General features: G+C 40.6%; 1 protein-coding gene across 1 annotated transcript in view; it reads left to right on the top strand.

Annotated features, from left to right (window-relative positions):
* The first annotated feature begins 1234 nt into the window (after window positions 1-1234).
* FAM169BP (Protein FAM169B) overlaps window positions 1235-19842 on the top strand; it is a 49571-nt gene continuing 30963 nt past the window's right edge. Inside the window, exons 1-3 of the mRNA XM_002825878.3 lie at window positions 1235-1370; window positions 2425-2513; window positions 7664-7841. Of these exons, the coding sequence (XP_002825924.3) occupies window positions 1235-1370; window positions 2425-2513; window positions 7664-7841 (403 nt within the window). The remainder of the gene's footprint in view (window positions 1371-2424; window positions 2514-7663; window positions 7842-19842) is intronic.

Here is a 19842-nt window from a genome sequence, read left to right as displayed (position 1 = left end):
TTCCTTTAGTAGCAGAGAGGACAGGGAGAAAGGCTGTGGCAGCTGACCCCAAGTGGTCCACAACATTTGTTTTAAAATCTCGAGGCTTATGTGAAATGTTCAAATGCTTTTGTTTTCTACTCCGTGTTCACACTTTCCTCCAAATCTCCATCTAAAAAGGTTTGACTGGGAAGAGGCCTCTTTTATAATTCTGTGGATTCTGGAACCCTCAGGCTCAAATACTGGGCTTCAGAAGCAGATATAAAAATGATGATCAAAGGGGTATAAAAAAGACACCAGAAAACAACCAAAGTAACTTTGGTGTTTAAAATGTGATTCTTATACATTTTAAAATAACGAAAAGAGTAGAATCAGATTGTTTGTGACACAAAGGATGTAATGCTTGAGGGGACAGATACACCATTTTTTGTCTTTCCTTTTTTTGTTGAGACACAGTCTCACTTTGTCGCCCAGGCCGGAGTGCAGTGGTACAACCATGACTCACTGCAGCCTTGACCTCTAGGACTCAAGTGATCCTCCAGCCTCAGCCTCTCAAGTATTTGGGATGACAGGCATGTGCTACCACACCCAGCTAATTATTTTGTATTTTTCACAGAGATGGGGTTTTGCCATGTTGCCCAGGCTGGTCTTGAACTCCTGGGTTCAAACAATCTGCCCACCTCTGCCTTCCAGAGTGCTGGGATTACAGACGTAAGTGCCCTGTTGGATACTCCATTATTACGCATTGCATGCCTGTATCAAAACATCTCAGGTATCTCATAAATATATACATTTACTGTGTGCCCACAAAAATTAAAAATAGAAAAAAATTAAAAAGGAAAAAACTTTAAAAAGAAAAAAATGTAATTTTTAAGAAAGGAAAGGAAAGTTGCTGAGTTGAGACAAGGGGCAGAGACCATGGTCGGATTTAGAGCGACCACGCAGTAGGGATGGATTGGCAGGGGAGACTGAGGTGGGAACCGGGCGATGGGCTGTCTCAGTCGTCAGTGGAGATGGTGGTGGCCTCACCCAGCTGAGATCTGGGGCTGGAACCAAGAGGACAGATTTTGTTATGAGGCAGCAGGAGGAACTGATGGGACATGGTGATGCCAGCATGAAAGGAAGAGGAGAAACCAACTCATTGATTAGTAGACACTGAGCACTTCCCGTGTGCCAGGCCCTGTGCTGGGCATTTCAGTCCCGATCCTTGTGGGAACTTCGCAGCCACCTGGGGTGATCGGTTTGGGCAACTCCGATGAGGAATGTGGGGCTTAGTGAAATTGGAGTCATGTCCAGGTCTCCCCTGCTGAGCAGTGGGACCCATGTCTACACTTGGAATGGTTCCGGGGATGCTTCTGAGGCAGAGTCAGCAGGACTTGGAGATGCCTGGGGTAAGGGTGGGGGGAGGAGGGGAGGATTTCCCTACCCTTCTCCTGTAGATCTTAGCCCAGGGACCTTCTCATCCAAAGACACCCCCTCCATCCCATGTGATTCACCCCATTCTTAACACCAGACCCATCTCCAGCCTCTTAGAAGGAGCACTGACTTAGGAGTCTGGTGGCCCAGGGCTGAACCCCACCTCAGCCCCTTCTAGCTGATTGCCTGCAAGTCATTTCACCTCTCAGACCTTCAGCCTCCTCCTTAGAAAGATGCTGGTAACAGTTTCATGGTGAGAATGAAAGAAACTCATGTAAAAGAAGGCAGCACCAAGCCCAGGGCCAAGGTGATGCTGAATACACAGGTATTAAATCAGTTTGTTTAATGCGCTTAGCCCATGTTGAATTTTACTAAATTGGGGAAATTCTGGGCTGTGACACATGGTTGGACTTTGATAAGTGTTTTTAACGTGAAAAGAGTTGGCCGGGCACGGTGGCTCATGCCTGTAATCCCAGCACTTTGAGAGGCCGAGGCGGGCGGATTACTTGAGGTCAGGAGTTTGAGACCAACCTGGCCAACATGGCGAAACTCTGTTTCTACAAAAAATACAATGATTAGCAGGGTGTGGTGGCTCACGCCTGTAGTCTCATCTACTTGGGAGGCTGAGGCAGGAGAATCACTTGAACCTGAGAGGCAGAGCTTGCAGTGAGCTGAGATTGTACCATTGCACTCTAGCCTGGGTGACAGAGCAAGACTCTGACTCAAAAAAAAGTAATTCTTACCCATTGGATTTGTCAATATTGGTGTGTATCCCATTGTGTCCCCAAACATTGGGATATATCCTGTTTTGGCATCAACAACAGGCCACCTTTGAAACATCTGTGAAGCCCCCTTCATGTGAGAGTGGTCACTCTTTCCTGGTCAGGAAATTCAGCTCTAAAAATATCACCTGCTTTCCCCACAAATCATCTTCCCTTTGCACCTTGTCAGTGGCTCTGTGCTTTGAAGCTGCCCCTCTGTTGGCCAGTTTGCTGTGTGCGCATCATCCTCTTTTGGCTTTCTCTCTAGTTGTGGCTGTTTACATAAAGGAATCCTGGTGGTCCACGGAGGAAGATGCACTAAGAACCTCTGATCCTGCGAGAGAAGGGTTGATGAAGGTGAGTTGATGCAATTTTAAATGAACGTTGTAAAAGAAGTTTTAAAAGTCACAGTGCTTACTTGATAATTTGATAATTTAAAGCAGTCTAGCCATGTCTTCATTTCCTAGTACCACAGAGTACCACAAAACAGAAATGTATTGTCTGACAGCTCTGGAGGCTGGAAAGTCTGAAATCAGGCAATCAACAGGGTTGTTTTCTTTTGAGGGCTGTAAATGAGAATCTGTTCCTGGCTTCCCTCCTAGCTTCTAGTAGCCTCAGGGGTTTCTTGGCTTGTAGATGACCTTCTCCTTGTATTTCCACATTGTTTTCTATATGTGTGTCCGTCTCTGTCAAAATCCTCCTTTTTTATAAGGACACCAGTCATATTGGATTAGAGACCACCTGAATCCCCTCATGTTGATTGACCAGCAGACTCTATTTCCAAATAAGGTCACATTCACACAAGTGGGGGTTAGGACGTCAACAGCTTTTTGGGGGTGACAATTCAATCTATAACACCCTGCTAGCAAGGAAAACAGCACTCAGTGCCATGTATAACAGATATGTGGCTACTGATAAGTCTATTTTACTTTCCTGAGTGGCTCCTCATGTCTAAGTTTTAAAACTTTAATATACACCATATCTCTGTTGAATGGGAAACTTCTGCTTAGCGCATTCAGGTAACGTTTATTGGCTCTTTGCATGAGTTAGAATTGTAGCAGATATTATCTTGTATGTTACCTGAGACTCTATAGGGATTATCTAATGTCAGAACCTTCAAGGCATTTGTTTTGCAGATGAACACATTGAAGCTGAGTCACACAGCCAGTAAATGATTTAGCTGGGTACAAACATCTGTCTCCTTGACATCAGACCTTGTGATCTTTGAAGAGCTGTGCCTCTGTTGAGCAGTTGTAAAGCAGAGACCTGGGATGGCAGGTGTGAAGGCAGGAGCCAGAGGAGCTTCTCAGAGGTCTAGGTGGCATCCTCTTGGCTGAACTTTGGCTGGGGCAGAGGCTAAGGAGGAAGCCAGTACCCAACTGAGAGTTTGGACTGTGTGCCTCACATTCACCCATTTTCATTTAATTGGTATATTTATCTTAATTCCATAGGTGGGAAGAAGGATGATGCTTCCCTGCAGTCTTGAAATGTGTGATCTTGTTTACAGTTGTCTGGAATGCCATTCGGTTCCCTTCATAGAGCCCTGTAAATAATGAATGAAATATCAGTATTCTTTCAGGTTCAGTATGGAGAATGGCTAAGAAACAAAATACAATTAAAAGATGAAGAAAAAACGTCAAGACCTAAAGTTCTACAAACAGAGAGGGGAAATAGTCCCAGGCACAACACTTCAAAGATCTCCAGCCTGATGTCAAGGAGATGGAAGTTTGTATCCAGCTACATCACTTACTGGCTGTGTGACTCAGCCTTGATGTCCTCATCTATACAACAAATACCTCGAAGGTTCTGAAATTAGATAATCCCTATAAGGGGTCTCAGGTAATGTTCCCAAGTTGTTAATCCAGGTTTTATTTTATTTTTATTTTTTTTCCTGCTGAGCAATTAAAAAAATTAGTTCTTGATTTTTTTCTAAACAAAAGCTTCATTAAGATAGAATTCACATATCATAAGCTTCATTCTTTTAAAGTGTACAATGCAGTGACTTTTAATATATTCACAACATTGTATATCAATCACCACTAATTCCAGAACATTTTCATCATTTTAAAAAGAAGCTTTCTACCCACTAGCATCACTCCTCATTCCTGTCTTTCCCCAGTCCCTGGAAACCATAATCTGCTTTTTGTCTCTATGGATTTGCCTATTCTAGATATTTCCTATACATGGAATCATACTACAGGTGGTCTTTTGTAAACAGCCTCTGTAACTTGGCTTAATCTTTTCAGAGTTCATCCATTGTAGCATGAATCAGTACTTCATTCCTTTTTGAGGTGAATAATAGTCCATTGTATGGATATACCACATTTCGTTTATCCATTTTTCAGTTGATGGACATTTGAGTTGTATCCACTTTTTGACTATGATTAATAATACTTCTATAAGCATTTGTATGGAAATTTTTGTGAGGATACATATTTTCAGTTCTCTTGAGTATATATCTAGGAGTGGAATTGCTGGTCATGTGGTAACTCTATGTTTCATATATTGAGGAACTGTCCAACTGCCTTCCCCAGCAGCTGCACCATTCTGCACTCTCAACAGCAGTGTCTGAGGGTTTCAGTCACTCCATATCCTCACCAGCACTTGTTATTGTCTTTTTAATGTTCTCCATCCTAGTAGGCGTGAAGTAGAATCTCACTGTGGTTTTAATTTGCATTTCCATGATGGCTAAGGATGGTGAACATCTTTTCATGTGCTTATTGGCCATCTCTAGATCCTCTTTGGGAAAATGTTTATGAGGATCCTTGGCCCACTTTTTAATTGGGTTATTTGACTTTTTACTATTGGGTTTTTTGAAACCCAATGCATATGAACTATTGAGAGTTTTTCATATGCAGGGTTTCATGTGCAGAGTTTTTCATATGCATAATCCTTATCGCATATATGATTTGCAATTTTTTTTCCCATTCTATGAGTTGTCTTTTTTAGGTCTCGTTTTAATCGACTCAGTAGATATTATTTTGAAAAGGTTTTTCTTCCAGCACATTAGAGATGGCCTGAGATTCAGCAAGTGAGCATGATGTACCCAGTGTGGTGCTTGGCATCTTGGTTTGCGTTGCTGCCCCAGCTCTGGTGCTGCAGGTGGGCCAGGTGGCCACTTAATGACTGACTGTTCTGAATGCTATGAAGGATGTGAATGGCTCCTTAAATAATTTTTTCAGAGCAAGAGTTGTTACTTCCTTCATTTGTCATCTCTTTTTCTAAGTGTAAATGAGAAAACCCCTACATTTTCTGACAATGTGGCCTATATTATGAACAGAAAGAAACTTGGGTGTTATTTCCACTTAATGAACCATGTTGTAAAGATCTATCCTACCCCAGTTGTACATAGGAATATTTCTCCTCTGTTTGTAGAACTTTAGGTCCTGACTTTTTTTCTTTTTCTTTTAATTACGTTTTGTTTCCTAGCCAGCTCTTCTTCACAAATTACCAAAAACACCCCACAAGATTTCTTAATGTTTTTCCTGTTAACTTAATTAGTGGTCCTAATGAGGGATGTGAACTGGAACTTAGTTTTGTGTTTTCAGAAACATTTCTGAGTCAAAATCACATGTCACACGTTTTCCTCCCCAATAATGAAACTGGACAAATTAAGTACATTTTCTTTCTCCTCCTTTTTCTCCTGCCAGTTTTTGATTGGATATTTCCCTTCTGCCAGATGCAATCTGCTTTTGTCTTCTGGCTTTCTTCTGAACTTTTTGGTTTTATAAGTTGAAAAATATAACCTCCCCCACGACACCAATCTGGTTTTGTGACTAGCTAGTTATTCTTAACGTCTGAACTTGATTTGGCTGCCGCTGTCTGAGATACAAAATGTGATGGCTTCTCAGAGCCAAGCTAGTGTGGTTTTCACTAATCTTTTTCTCATTTAAGACTTAGCTCCAGATGAAGGTGAAATATTTTACATTCTGGCCAATTCGTGAGTTTATTGGCACTGAACAGTTCGTGCCATTTGCTGCAAGCTGCCTTATTTTTATTATCAGAGCATTTGAAAAACATGCAAGTATTTTAGAGACCACATGAAGGATCTTCTCCCTTGACTGGAGGGGGAAACCAAGACTCAAAGAGGTTGTGAGTTGCTGAAGATCTCCCAGCAAATCCAGGGTAACAACCCACAAACCACAAATGATGACGATGATAATCCAAGGGTCAAGTATTAAATATAAAACGAAGTATTAATATTTGTATTATCCCCTTTCCCCAAATCTCATTTCTAATGGATGAAGATGAAGAACGAAACCGCTGGCTGGACTGGAAAGCCCCAGCCTGTTGTTTTGTGCATGCCTCTGACAGACCCCTCGCCCAGCTGTCTCAAATCCTCTTTGAAATGAGGCAGGGAAATCAATACATGTAATCACCCTCTTTGAGCTTCAATTTCCCCACCTATGAACCAAGACCTCCCCAGCAGGTGGTGAGAATCAAATGGTAGCATGTAGGTGGATGTCATGGACCAGTTAGTGGCCTTGTTGATCTGGAGGTAATGCATAGGATAAAGTGACAAACACGCACGCAGAGGCTGTCACCTAGCAGTGTTGCAGAGTAAATTCCAATACAACAGCGTTGTCACTTCGTAAATAGCTGATTGGTTTCACCTCGTGCCACATGTTAGCAGTTGCTCGTGACTGTCTGAAGGGCTGCGTTAAGGAGGCTTCTGAGACCGTGTCCACGCTTAGCTGGACAGATAGGTCTGCTCTGAATCCAGGGGGGGGAGACCTTGGTTTCTGCCACCTATTTGCCATCCGTGGGCTACACAAATGCAGAGCATTTTAACAGGCAGGAGTGTGAAGTCATTTTGACTTGCGAAGGGGAAAGCTTCTAACTGTGTGGGCCTGACTTTGACCACAATATAATTTCCTTGCTTGTGATAACTTTGCTACAGGCAAGAGATGGTTCCATTTTACAGCCTTAGAACGGGGTATGCCCTGAGTCCCTGTAATTCTCTGGGATTAGGACACCAGTGTGTGCTCTAAATCTGTCACAAGCCATTGAAACAGATCATTGCTTTTGGTGTAGCAATTGATCTCCCACATCATTTACCCTCCTTCTGACAGCCAGAATTCCAGGGCCTGCTGTCATGAAAATGGCAGATTGGGTTTATTTCAGGACACATCCAGCAAGTCAGTTGAAATGAGTTGCCCCAGCCCCCCAGTGTTAATTTCCTGTTTTGTTACCATGTGATGGATTGTGCTTTGTCGTCTCACATTCCTGGTCCATGGCCCTGGGGACCAGGGGCTGCCCCTGGCAGCGTTCTCTGCTCCTGGAGGCCGCATGGTGCGAAAGGTCAGTCGTGTGGAAGCCTCTGTGAGATGCCATGATTCACGTTTTGGCTCTTTGAGCACAAAATGAGTCTTCGATGGAGGAACTCACACCTGGCCCCAACGTGTGGGTCACATCCAAGCGCAGAATTTATTGCATATGATTTTCCTCTCTTGTCTCACTTGACTGTCGTTGTTCTTTTTCTTTCTTTTTTTTTTTTTTCTTCAAAGGTTCAGTCATTTGGGGAAAGGATTGTGCTTTTCATTCTAAACGCCATTATTTTTGGAAGACTGGAGAGAAATTTGGATGATGATGACATGTTTTTTCTACCTCACTCTGTGAAGGAACAAGCTAAAATCCTATGGAGACGTGGAGCGGCTGTTGGGTTTTACACAACCAAGATGAAAGGTGAGGGATGCACGGCCACCACTTCAGGCTGGACTGAGCGGGGCTCTCTAGGGGTCTGCCTGGCCTGGAGGGCTTCCTCAGCACCAGCTATGTGGAGAGAATCTTCTAGCACAGGAAGTATCATGGATTAAGTTGGGTGTAAATAAACCCCACGTGTGGATCCCATTTCCACCACATTTCTCATCTCAGTGGCAAACGTGGTGAAAAGCATGTCCCTTTGATTTCCAGGCAGTGCCATGTCCCCTCTAAAAAATAACTAATTGTAATTAATGGTATAAAATTTCATTTCTTTCCCTCAGTGTTACTAGTTAGTTGTCAGGAAAAATACCACTGCTAATAGCTGACATGTGGAGCCAAAGCAGCTTGGATGCCAAGATTTATAGACATTAGAAGAGAGGGAGTCCGGCTGTGATAACAAGGTTACGGTGAAAGTCTCTGGCTTGAGGGGCAGTGACCAGCGCTAAGTGTGGGACTAGTACCATTTTGCTGAAGTGATTTGTCTCTTCTTTTTTTAAATTTTTTTTTTTTTTATTTTTTGAGGCAGGGTCTTGCTTGATGTCGCCCAGGCTGGAGTACAGTGGCACGATCATGGCTCACTGCAGCCTCAACTTCCGGGCTCAGGTGATCCTGCCGCCTCAGCCTCCTGAGTAGCTGGGACTACAGCCACGTCTGGCTAATTTTTGTATTTTTTGTAGAGATGGGGTTTTGCCATGTTGCCCAGGCTGGTCTTGAGCTCCTGAGCTTAAGCCATCTGCCTACTCCAGCCTCCCAAAGTGCTGGGATTGCAGGTGTGTGCCACTGTGCCTGGCCACTGGTTTTCTTCTTTAAAGTTGCTTTCTTTTTTTCATTCTTTCTTTTCTTTTTTTTTTTTTTTTTTGAGATGGGATCTCTTTGTCACCCAGGCTGGAGTGTGATGTTGTGATCATAACTCACTGCTGCCTCCAATTCTTGGGCTCAAGTGATCCTCCTGCCTCAGCCTCCCAAAGTGCTGGGATTATAGGCATGAACCGCTGCGCCTGGCCTCTTTATTTAATTTTTAAAGGCTGCCAACATCTCTCACCTAACTAATTCCAGCCCCATCATTTGGTTGTCAAAAAGTTCTCAATTTTAGCAAAAATTAATCTTCTCAGTAAACTGCCATGGATGTACTATGAGTTAGATGTTTTTCTCGGGCGCTAAAGAGGCTGAGTTTGGTTCTGAGCCGTGTTCACGCTGTGTGTATGCTTGACCTGTCCAGGATGCGATAAATTTGTGTTTCTCACTTTTTTGTTTTTTCCTCAGTGAGATACAGCAGTTTCTCATCCAAACCACTTCTTCATTTCTTGGTTAATTATTCGCAAAGTCAGTTGTAGCTGTAGCCCCTGTGTCTTTCAGCTCCTTTCCTCATGACAGTCTTTGTCCTCAGACTTTGATGCCCTTTCTCTTTTTTGAATGGTCATGTTCTTTCACCATTTAAGATAGACCAAGGGGCCTAGAGAAAAATTAAAATGAAAAGGAAGCTTTTTGTAATTCTTCTTTCCTGGGAGACTCATCAGTGGTCATTTTCTACCAAATGGCTGTTTTTGAATCTGTAACCAAATCATTTGTGGTGTAGACATCCTACTAATAATAACAAAAACTGTTAACAGATGCCAGCTTGATATGTGAAACCACAGGTAGGCGGCAGAAAGAGCTTGACCTTGGTCTTGCCTGGTCTTGCTGCTGTTCCTGGAGGCAGTGATACCAAGGGTCCTGATTCCGAGGAGGGATGCAGGGGTTGTCTGCAACTGCCATGCTCTTCCCCAGGTAGATTCAGGGCCTTGGAGGAGAGGGAGGACCTAAGGATGCTGAGCTGAGGCAGGTCAGGCTGGGCACTTGAATTCTGCCTTTTCATTTCTGGTGGATCCCACAGATTCAGTGAAAAGTTCCCTGAAGCTTCTTGTAAGGACACATTATTTTCATCAATGAACTGGTTTTTGAAGTGGCAACGGACTGTTAGTTACTCAGCAATTTAGTGGGTTTAAAAAGTGTCAAACATGCGTGGTGGCTCACGCCTGTAATCCCAGCACTTTGGGAGGCCAAGGTGGGCAGATTGCTTGAGTTCAGGAGTTCGAGACTAGCCTGAGCAGCATGGTGAAACCCCATCTCTATTAAAAGTACAAAAACTAGCTGGGCATGGTGGTACATGCCTGTGGTCCCAGCTACTCAGGAGGCTGAGGTGGGAAGATCACTTGAGCCGAGATCACGCCACTGCACTCCATCCTGGGTAAAAGAGTGAGACCCTGTCTTAAAAAAAAAAAAAAAGTATCAAACTTGTAGAAAATAAAATAAATGAAGCAAATGTATTTTTCAGGTTTTCATTGCCAATTTTAAAAATTATTACTGCCTTTTTATAAACATTTTTAGGGAGACACAATTAGGTTATTTCTGTGGAAGCTATATATATATATATATATTACCAGCAGCAATGTCTGAGAGTTACAGTTGCGCCACATCCTTGTCAGTACTTGATATTGTCAATCTTTTTCATTTTAGCCAGTCTATAAAGTGTGAAGTGGTGGCTAATTTTGGTTTTAATTCACATTTCACTATTTCACTAATGATGAATGATATTGAACATGTGCTTATTTGATGGTCATATAACTTGTTTGATGAAGCATCTGTTCAAATATTTTTGCCCATTTTTAATTGTTTTTTAAATTATTGAGCTTCAAGAGTTCTTTATATATTTTAAATAAGAGCTTTTTATCAGATATATGTTTTGAAAACATTTTCATTTTGATGACAGTGGCTTTCAAAGAGCAAAAGTTTTAAATGTTGATGAAGTCTAATTGATCAATTTTCATTATAATTTAGTTGAAAATATTTTCTAAAATACTTTGTGATTTCTGTGGGTTCTTTAAAAGTCAGTTTTTAGTTTCCAGATATTTGGGGGCTATCTCTGATGTTTTATTTTTTTGTTGATTTCTAATTTAATTTTGCTGCAGTAAGAGAATATAGCCTGCTATATTTTAATATTCTGAAAATGACTGAGAGTTGTTTTATGGCCTAGTGTGTGTGTGGTCTATCTTTGGGAACATTCTGTGGGGACTTAAAAGAGTATATTCTGCAATTGTTTGGTGTAGTGTTAGAACTGTCAGGTTATGGTGACTGGTGATGTCATTCATATCTGCAAGGGAGCAAGAGTGGGGAAGTGCCATGCTCTTTTAAACAGTTGGCTATCCAGTGTCATTTTCCTTCAGGCCAAAATACTTCTGATATAGGTTGGATATTTGTCCCCTCCAAATCTCAGGTTAAAATGTGACCCCCCCATTGTTGGAGATGGAGTTGGGGCCTACTGAGAGGTGTTTGGGTCATGGGGGCAGATCTCTCATGAATGACTTGGCACCTTCCCTGTGATACTGAGTGAGTGTAGCTGTATTAGTTCATACTAGAGCAGATTGTTTAAAAAAGCATGATGCCTCCCATCTCTCTCTTGCTCCCTCTCTCTCCATGTGACACGGCTGCTCTCCTTTGCCTTCCACCATGAATGGAAGCTTCCTGAGGCCCCACCAGAAGCAGATGCTGGTGCCATGCTTCTTGTACAGCCTGCAGAACCAGGAGCCAAATAAACCTCTCTTCTTTACAAATTACCCAGCCTCAGGTATTCTTTTATAGCAGCACAAAACAGACTAATACAGCTTCCCTTAGTATTTCTTATAGTGCCATTCTGCTGGCAACAAATTCTATTAATTTTTGTTTACTGAAAATGTTTTTATTTTATTTCACTTTCATATTTGAAAGATAGTTTATCCAGATACAGAATTATTAGAGATCACTTCTTTTCTTTCAGCACTTTGAATATTTTGTTCCAATATCATCTGGCTTTCATAATTTTGGGTGAGAAGTCAGTCATTCGTCTTATTCTTGTCCCCTCATAAACAAAGCATCATTTTTTCTTTGACTGCTTTCAAGTCATTCTCTTTAACTTTGACTTTTTTCTTGCAGTTGACTGTGATACATCTATATCTTAGTCCATTTGTGCTGCTATAACAAAACGCAAGAGACTGGATAATTTATAAACAACAGAAATTTATTCCTCACAGTTCCAGTTGTCTTCTTTTTCTGGGTTTGCAGCCATATGTATGTTAGGGTGCTTCATATTGTCTTACAGGCCTCTGAAATTTTATTTTTCTTGGAATATTTTTCTTTCTCCTTTGGTTTAATTTATCTTGGTCTATATTCAGGTTCATCTGCCATCTATAATCTGCTGCTAAGTCAATTGAAAAATTTAGTTATTGTACTTTTCAGTGCTAAAACTTGTATTATTGTGTATAGTTTTCAATTCTTTATTGAGATTCCCTATTTATTCATTTGATTATATCTTTTTCTTTAATTCTTGGAATTATTTTATTTTAATTCTTTGACTATATTTGTAAAGCTGGTTTGAAGTCATGGAATTATTTTAGTTATTTGAATATATTTGTAAAGCTGGTTTGAAGTCCTTATCTGCCAATATCTGGGCCTATGTAAACTCAGTTCTACTGACCACCATTATTTTTTTTCCTGAGTAAGGGAACTTTCCTGTTTCTTTGCATATTTAGTAATTTTTGGTTGAAAACTAGTCGTTGCAGCAACTGAAATTCTTTTTTGATTTCTGAGGATTTTAAGATTTTTGTTTTGGCAGGCATTGAACTTGCCTGGATTTAAACTGCACACTTCATCTTCCTTGTGATATGTAGCTGCTGACATCTGTTTGTATGGCTTCCCATGGCTGCTTCTTTAGCCCAGCCCTGTAGAGTTCTTCCCTGTACCTGCAAAGTTGGTGGTTCAACAAAGATCTGGACATGGATGTGACTTACCTTCTCTGTGATTTCCTTGCTTCTGCCAGATTTGGACTCTGTAATCTGACCCTTCAAACAATTTATTTGACTTCAGTCTTCTGCTACTACAGCTGCCCAAGTTGAGGAATGTCCTTGGTTAAGGAAAGTGTCAAAGTCACAGGTCTAATCCTGTGCAATTCCATCTTTCAAGAGTGGGTATCTCTCTGGGCTCTGACTTCTTTTTTGCCAGATCCCTTGGGGTCTGCTCCACTCATATGTCAACTAGCTATAAGGCAGATTTGGAAAGTTTCTGCTCTGAACTTGGGTCTCACTAATCCTGCGGTTCTCATGCTGCTAGGGCTTCCTCATTAAATTTCTGCACTTTTTTCCCATCCTGAATTCTGATATTTGACATGTTTAGCTGGTAAGGCTGCGGTTTTTCCTACAAATGTTTTTTTGTAGCCTTGCAGGTGGAATTAATCCTGTGGCTGGTAAGCTGAAAACTCACAGGTTCTACCTATTCCAGTTTTCTGAAAGCAAATTTTCCTCTGGCTTCTATCTGCTTTTGGATGCCTTGCAGTGTCTTTAAGTATTTTATTAAATTTATTTTTTAATAGTTATTATATATAGGGATTTGCATGACCACTTCGTCTCACCAGCGTTATCTAATATTCTATTCATGTATAGATCATGGAATTTTGTTCTTTGCCTTCCCATCTCTTCCTATAAGTTGAGAGAGGGATGTATTTAGATGAATTAAAAAATGGTTGCTATGCATGCAGGTAAATTAAACAAAAAGTAATTTTGATAGTGATTAGGTATATTTTATTATATTTTGTTATTTTACGTATGTAAGTTAAGAAAACTTGCCAGTGAGTACATGTAGTTTAATTGGCTATAGGAGGGGTTTATAGTTCAAAAGTTCAGAACAGTTAATGATGTTTCTCCAGTCTTGGCTCTGTCTTGGTGCCTGTCACAGTGTTATGTGGTGATGTTGTATTGATATTTGAGAGATGGGCACAGCAAATGGCATGCTTCTCCACTTTTCAGCACAACAGTTTCTCTTCATAATCTTAGATCCATATGATTCAGAATGTCTGTTAATTTAGCCTGGGCTTGGCTGAAGTTTATAATTTCATTCTGTGAGGAAAACAAAATGTACAAATTCATTGCATAAATAGGAGCACAGGGGCCAGGTTTTAACTACTGATATGGTTTGGATTTGTGGCCCCACCCAAATTTCATGTCCAGTTGTAACCCCCAGTGGTGGAGTGGGGGCCTGGTGGGAAGTGATTGGGTCATGGGGTGGACTTCCCCCTTGCTGTTCTCATGATGCAAATGAATTCTCAAGAGTTCTAGTTGTTTAAAAGTGTGTAGTACCTCCCCCTTCACCCTCTCCTCCTCCTGCTCTGGCCATGTAAGATGTGCCTGCTTCCTCTTTGCCTTCTGCCATTATTGAAAGTTTCTTGAGGTCTCCCCAGCCATGCTTCCTGTACAGCCTGTGGAACCCTGAGCTACTTAAACCTCTTTTCTTATAAATTACCCAGTTTCAGGTATTTCTTTATAGCAATGTGGGAACAAACTAATACGCCTATTGAAGAGTGTATATTGTTACTTTTCTTTCTTTCTTTTTTTCTTTTTTTTTTTTTTTTTGAGATGGAGTCTTGCTTTGTTGCCCAGAATGGAGTGCAATGGCATGACCTCGGCTCACTGCAACCTCTGCCTCCCGGGTTCAAGTGATTCTCCTGCCTCAGCCTCCTGAGTAGCTGGGATTACAGACACATGCCACCATGCCAAGCTAATTTTTGTATTTTTAGTGGAGATGGGGTTTCGCCATGTTGGCCAGGCTGGTCTCGAACTCCTGACCTCATGATCCGCCCTCCTCAGCCTCCCAAAGTGCTGGGATTACAGGCATGAGCCACAGTGCCCGGCAGAGTATACATTATTTCTAAGCATTTTAGCTATACCTTTTCTGTCTGCATATAACTTTAAATCTTATTTTTAAAAGTTATAGAGTAAAATTCACTTTTGGGGGGGGCTTTACAGTTCTGTGAATTTTAACCCATGTATAGGTTTGAATAACCACAACCACAGTGAAAATAAACAATAGTTTCATTACCTCCCCCATACACTTCATCCCCCCTCCCAATAACCCCAGCAACCACTGGTCTGTTCTCCATCACTACAGTTTTGTCTCTTTTAGAATATCCTATACATGAAATCAGGCAGTGTTTAGCCATTGGAGACTGACTTCTTTCACTTGGCATAATGCCTTTGAGATTCATCCACCATAATGTGTGTATCAGTAGTTTGTGTCCCATTACTGCTGAAGAGCCCATTCAGTTTTCAAACAAGTGAGTGCCTTTATATAGAACAAATAAGATATTTTCAGGTAGACCCCTCTTTGGACACATTTTGCTAATAGGGTGGTTTGAGTTTCTCCCTTTGTTTGATGGTTCTGTAATTGTCTTTCTTACACAATATTGACACTTTAGCCATTTCACTATTTCACGTTGAAATTTTCTCTAGGTAATCAAAATTGTGAGGTTTTACTTTAACTTTTGCTCTAAAACCACCAATTCCACAAAACTGTTAACATTCAAGGGACGAAAATACTCACTGGGGAGTGGAGAGTTGGCCAGTTTAAGGCAGAGCTAATAAGTATTGTGTTTTGTATAAAAATCTAAAAAGAACACCTTTGCATTTCAGATTCCTGAAAGCCCAACACAAATGATTTCTGAAAGTCCTTGAACAAATACAAGGGCAACACTTAAAAATATTAAACTAGGTGATTTGGAGCCCAGGCAAGCATGGGACCTGTGAGATGACAGTGACACTGTGGAGTCGGCCTCAGCCCTGCCTGTCACCAGGGCCTTCTGTTCTCTGCCTTCCCCAGAACCAGGCCCACAGGGACCTCCTGCACTGTTGTCCCATCAAGCAGGGACCCCTTGCCATCTTCTGGACTTTAGTAGAAACATAGCAAAAAATGGAGCGGCAAGAGTGCAGTGTTGTTTCAGGTACCGAGTCTGCCACCCAAAGAGAAGGGGCTTGCCACTGCAAGGAACAGAAGTCTACTCCTGGACTGACAAGAAGGGAGGGCACTGGAAGAGGGCAGGGGAAGTTTGTGAGGTGCTGTCTGGCTTCTAAGGCCGGGATGGGGACCCTGCAGCTGCTAGTGGGGTGCTACTCTGCTAGTCTCTTTGCAGACCAGCTTCCTTTACTTATGTTTCTTGCTCCCTTAGAATGTTGACTTTAGTTTGCTGTGATGCCAGACTGGCCTCTAACTGTACCCGCTTTCAAGGGCCAGGACCTACTGTAGTGCTAGTCCAGCTGGCCGGTGGATTGGTTTCTTATGGATGGATCATGGGTCCACATTTTGCTCAACTGTGGTCAGGTAGGCTGGGTGCTATGGATCAGAGATGGCCATCTAGCCCTGTCTCTTTAACTGAGGCTATGGTGGGGCAATTTTAAAGAGCTATGGGTTTGGCAGACATCCCATAATAATCCATGGAGGAATCCTAGTGGTCTTGCCTAAAAGTATTCTGGCCTCAACCTGGGCTGCAATACTCTTAGTCAAGATCACCAGGCAGCCCTTCGTTGACAACTCTAATTTTTAGAGCCCCGCAGAAGACACAGCTTTGAGCTGCTCATGTAGTATAGGATACAGGAATTCTCAGGCTCTACCCCAGACCTACTGAATCAGAAACTCTGCAGTGGGGCCCAGCGGTCTGTGTTAATAAGCCCTGCAGGTGATTCTCATGTACTCTACGGTGTGAGAACCACTGACCTAAGGCACACATTCTCAGCAAGGAGATGTTGCCTCCAATGAGACAGTGATTTGTTCTTGGGGAGCAAAAAAAAATCTTAGATATTTACAGTGGTTTGTGGCTTTTCAAAGATCAACATTATTTAACAAAGTCTTATTTTTTATTAGTATTTAATTTGGGGGATGGTGATTAGGAAAAAATGTCTTAAAAGGCTCCTTAAATTGGCCATAATGAAAACTGTTTAAGAAAACTGATCTAGGGTATATAACTCGAACTGGGCTTTCCGGCTGTGGAGTAGGCACAAGTTCAGCATTCCTAGGTAATGACCAAGCTCAAGCTCAACTGTTTTGCTAAATGACTGTAGCTGTTTATATTCTCACCAGCAGAAGGTTGGAGGCTTTGTTGCTCCTTACCTTTGTCAACACTTGGTATTGTCCAACGTTTTAGTGGTTGCTGATCTGATGGCTATGAAATGATATCTTATTTTAAAGGCTTTTTCCAATTGTTTCTAATATATAGTTTTTTTTTTTTTTTTTTTGAGATGGAGTCTCGCTCTGTTGCCCAGGCGTGCAGTGGCGTGATCTCGGCTCACAGCAACCTCCGCCTCCCAGGTTCAAGCGATTCTCCTGCCTCGGCCTCCTGAGTAGCTGAGACTACAGGTGCACGCCACCATGCCCAGCTAATTTTTTGTATTTTAGTAGAGACAGGGTTTCACCGTGTTGCCCAGGCTGGTCTCAAAGTCCTGAGCTCAGGCAATCCGCCTGCATCTGCCAATATATAGATTTTTAAGTATTGATTTTGGGTTTATCAGCCTTGCTAAAATCTCCTATTAATTCTGTAATTTGTTGGTAGTTTCTTTTGCTTTTTGTTTCTAATTTTTTTATTGTAGTAAAATACACATAAAATAAAATGGCATCTTACACAGTTTTAAGTGTACAGTTCAATGGTATTAAATATATTGATGATGTTGTTTAACCATCACCACCATCCATCTCCAGAACTCTTTCCATATTATAAAATGGAAACTGTACCCATTAAAAAATAACTCGCCATTTCACTCTCACTCCAGTTCTTGAAACTACCGTTTTACTTTGTGTGAATCCGATGATGTTAGGTGCCTCATATAAGTGGAATCACTCAGTATTTTTCCTTCACACTCAGTATTATACCGCTGAATAATATTCCACGGTATATATATGCCACATTTTGCTTATTGATTCATTTGTCAGTGGACACTTGGATTGCATCCATGTTGTAGCTCTTGTGAATAATGTTGCTGTAAACATGGGTATACAAATATCTCTTTGAGACTCTGGTTTAGGTATATACTCAGAAGTGGAATTGCTGGATCATGCGGTAATTCTAGGTTTCATTTTTTGAGGAACTGCCACACTGTTTCCCATGGTGGCTGTAACACCTTACATTCTTACCAACAGTGCACAAGGGTTGTAATTTCTCCCCATTTTTTCTAACACTTATTTTTTTATCGTAACCATCCTAATGGATGTGAAGTGGTGTCTCGTAGTTTTGATTTGCATTTACCTAAAGATTACTGAGCATGTTTTTACGTGCTTATTGGCCGTTTGTGTAACTTCTTTGGAGAAGGGTTTATTCAAATCCTTTGGCTGTTTTTGTATTGGTTGCGTGTATGTAATTAAAAAAAATTTTAATTTTACAATGTGAGAACCACTGACCTAAGGCACACATTCTCAGCAAGGAGGTATTGCCCCCAATGAGACAGTGATTTGTTCTTGGGGAGCAAAAAAAAAATCTTAGACATTTACAGTGGTTTGTGGCTTTTCAAAGATCAACATTATTTAACAAAGTCTTATTTTTTATTAGTATTTAATTTGGGGGATGGTGATCAATGTATTACAAATAAATATATTGTATAAGCCATTCCATAATCTATACATATTTCAAGACATCATATTGTACACCAAAGATATATACAATATTTATCTGTCAATTAAAAAATATTAATTTAAAAAATACTCATATTCAAATTGTGAATTTGTCTCAAATTCACACAAAGCAAAATGGTGGTTTCAAGAACTAGAGGGAGAGGGAAACAGGGAGTTATTGTTTAATGGGTACAGAGTTTCCATTTACAATATGGAAAGAGTTCTGGACATGGATGGTGATGATGGTTACATAACATTATTCATATTTAAAGTTTTTTAAATTGACAGATAAATATTGTATATATTTTTTGGTGTACAACATGATGTTTTGAAATATGTATAGACTGTGGAATGGCTAAATCAAACTAATGAATGTATGCATTACCTCACATATTTATCAGTTATTTGTAGCGAGAACATTTAAAATCTACTCTCGTAACAATTTTCAAGTATACTGTATGTTGTTATTAACTGTAGTCACCATGTTGTACAGTAGATTTATTAAGTTATTCTCCTGTCTATATGACATTTTATATCCTTTGACCAATATCTTCCCAGTTTCTCCCCACCTCTAGCACCTGGTAACCACCATCCTACTCTCTGCTTCTGTGAATTGGACTTTTTTAGATTCTACATATAAATGAGAGCATGCACCCATTTTTAAATTGGGTTATTTGTTTTCTTGCTATTAGGTTGTATGAGTTCCTTATATGTTTTAGATATTGACCCCTCATCCAATGTATGGTTTGCAAATATTCTCCCATTCTGTAGGTTGCCTTTTCACTCTGTTGATTATTTCTTTTGCTATGCAGAAGCTTTTTAGTTTGATGTAGTCACCTTTGTGTATTTTTGCTTTTGTTGCCTATGCTTTGGGATCATATTAAAAAAACCATTGTCCAGGCCAATGTCGTGGAGCTTTCCCCCTATGTTTTCTTATAGTAGTTTTACAAGTTTTGGCCTTACATTTAAATCTTTAATCCAGTTTGAGTTGTTTTTTGTATATGATTTGAGATAAGAGCCTAATTTCATTCTTCTGTGTGTGGATATCCTGTTTTCCCAACACCATTTAGTGAAGTGACTGTCCTTTTCCAATGTGTGTTCTTGGCATCTTTGTCAAAAATCAATTGGTTGTACATGTGTGAGTTTATTTCTGGGCTCATTGTTCTGTTCCATTGGTATACCAGTCTGTTTTTATGTTGATACTATGCTATTTTGATTACTATAGTTTTGTATATGTTTTAAAATCATAGAGTGTGATGCTTGTGGCTTTATTCTTTCTGCTTAAGATCACTTTGAGTATTTGAGTCTTTAGTGGTTCTATACAAATTTTAGGATTTTTTTTCTATATCTGTGAAAAATGTCATTGGAATTTTGATAGAGAATGTGTTGAATCTATAGATAGCTTTGGGTAGCAGGGATATTTCAACCGTATTAATCTTTCTAATCCATGAACATGGGATATATTTTCATTTATTTGTGTCTTCTTCGATTTCTTTCATCAGTATTATAGCTTTCATTGTATAGAATTTTATCTCTTTGGTTAAATTTA

This window comes from Pongo abelii, chromosome 16, assembly GCF_028885655.2.
Source record: "Pongo abelii isolate AG06213 chromosome 16, NHGRI_mPonAbe1-v2.0_pri, whole genome shotgun sequence".
NCBI lineage: Eukaryota > Metazoa > Chordata > Mammalia > Primates > Hominidae > Pongo > Pongo abelii.
Note: the sequence above shows the minus strand (reverse complement) of the source record. Positions and strands in the feature narration are given on the sequence as shown.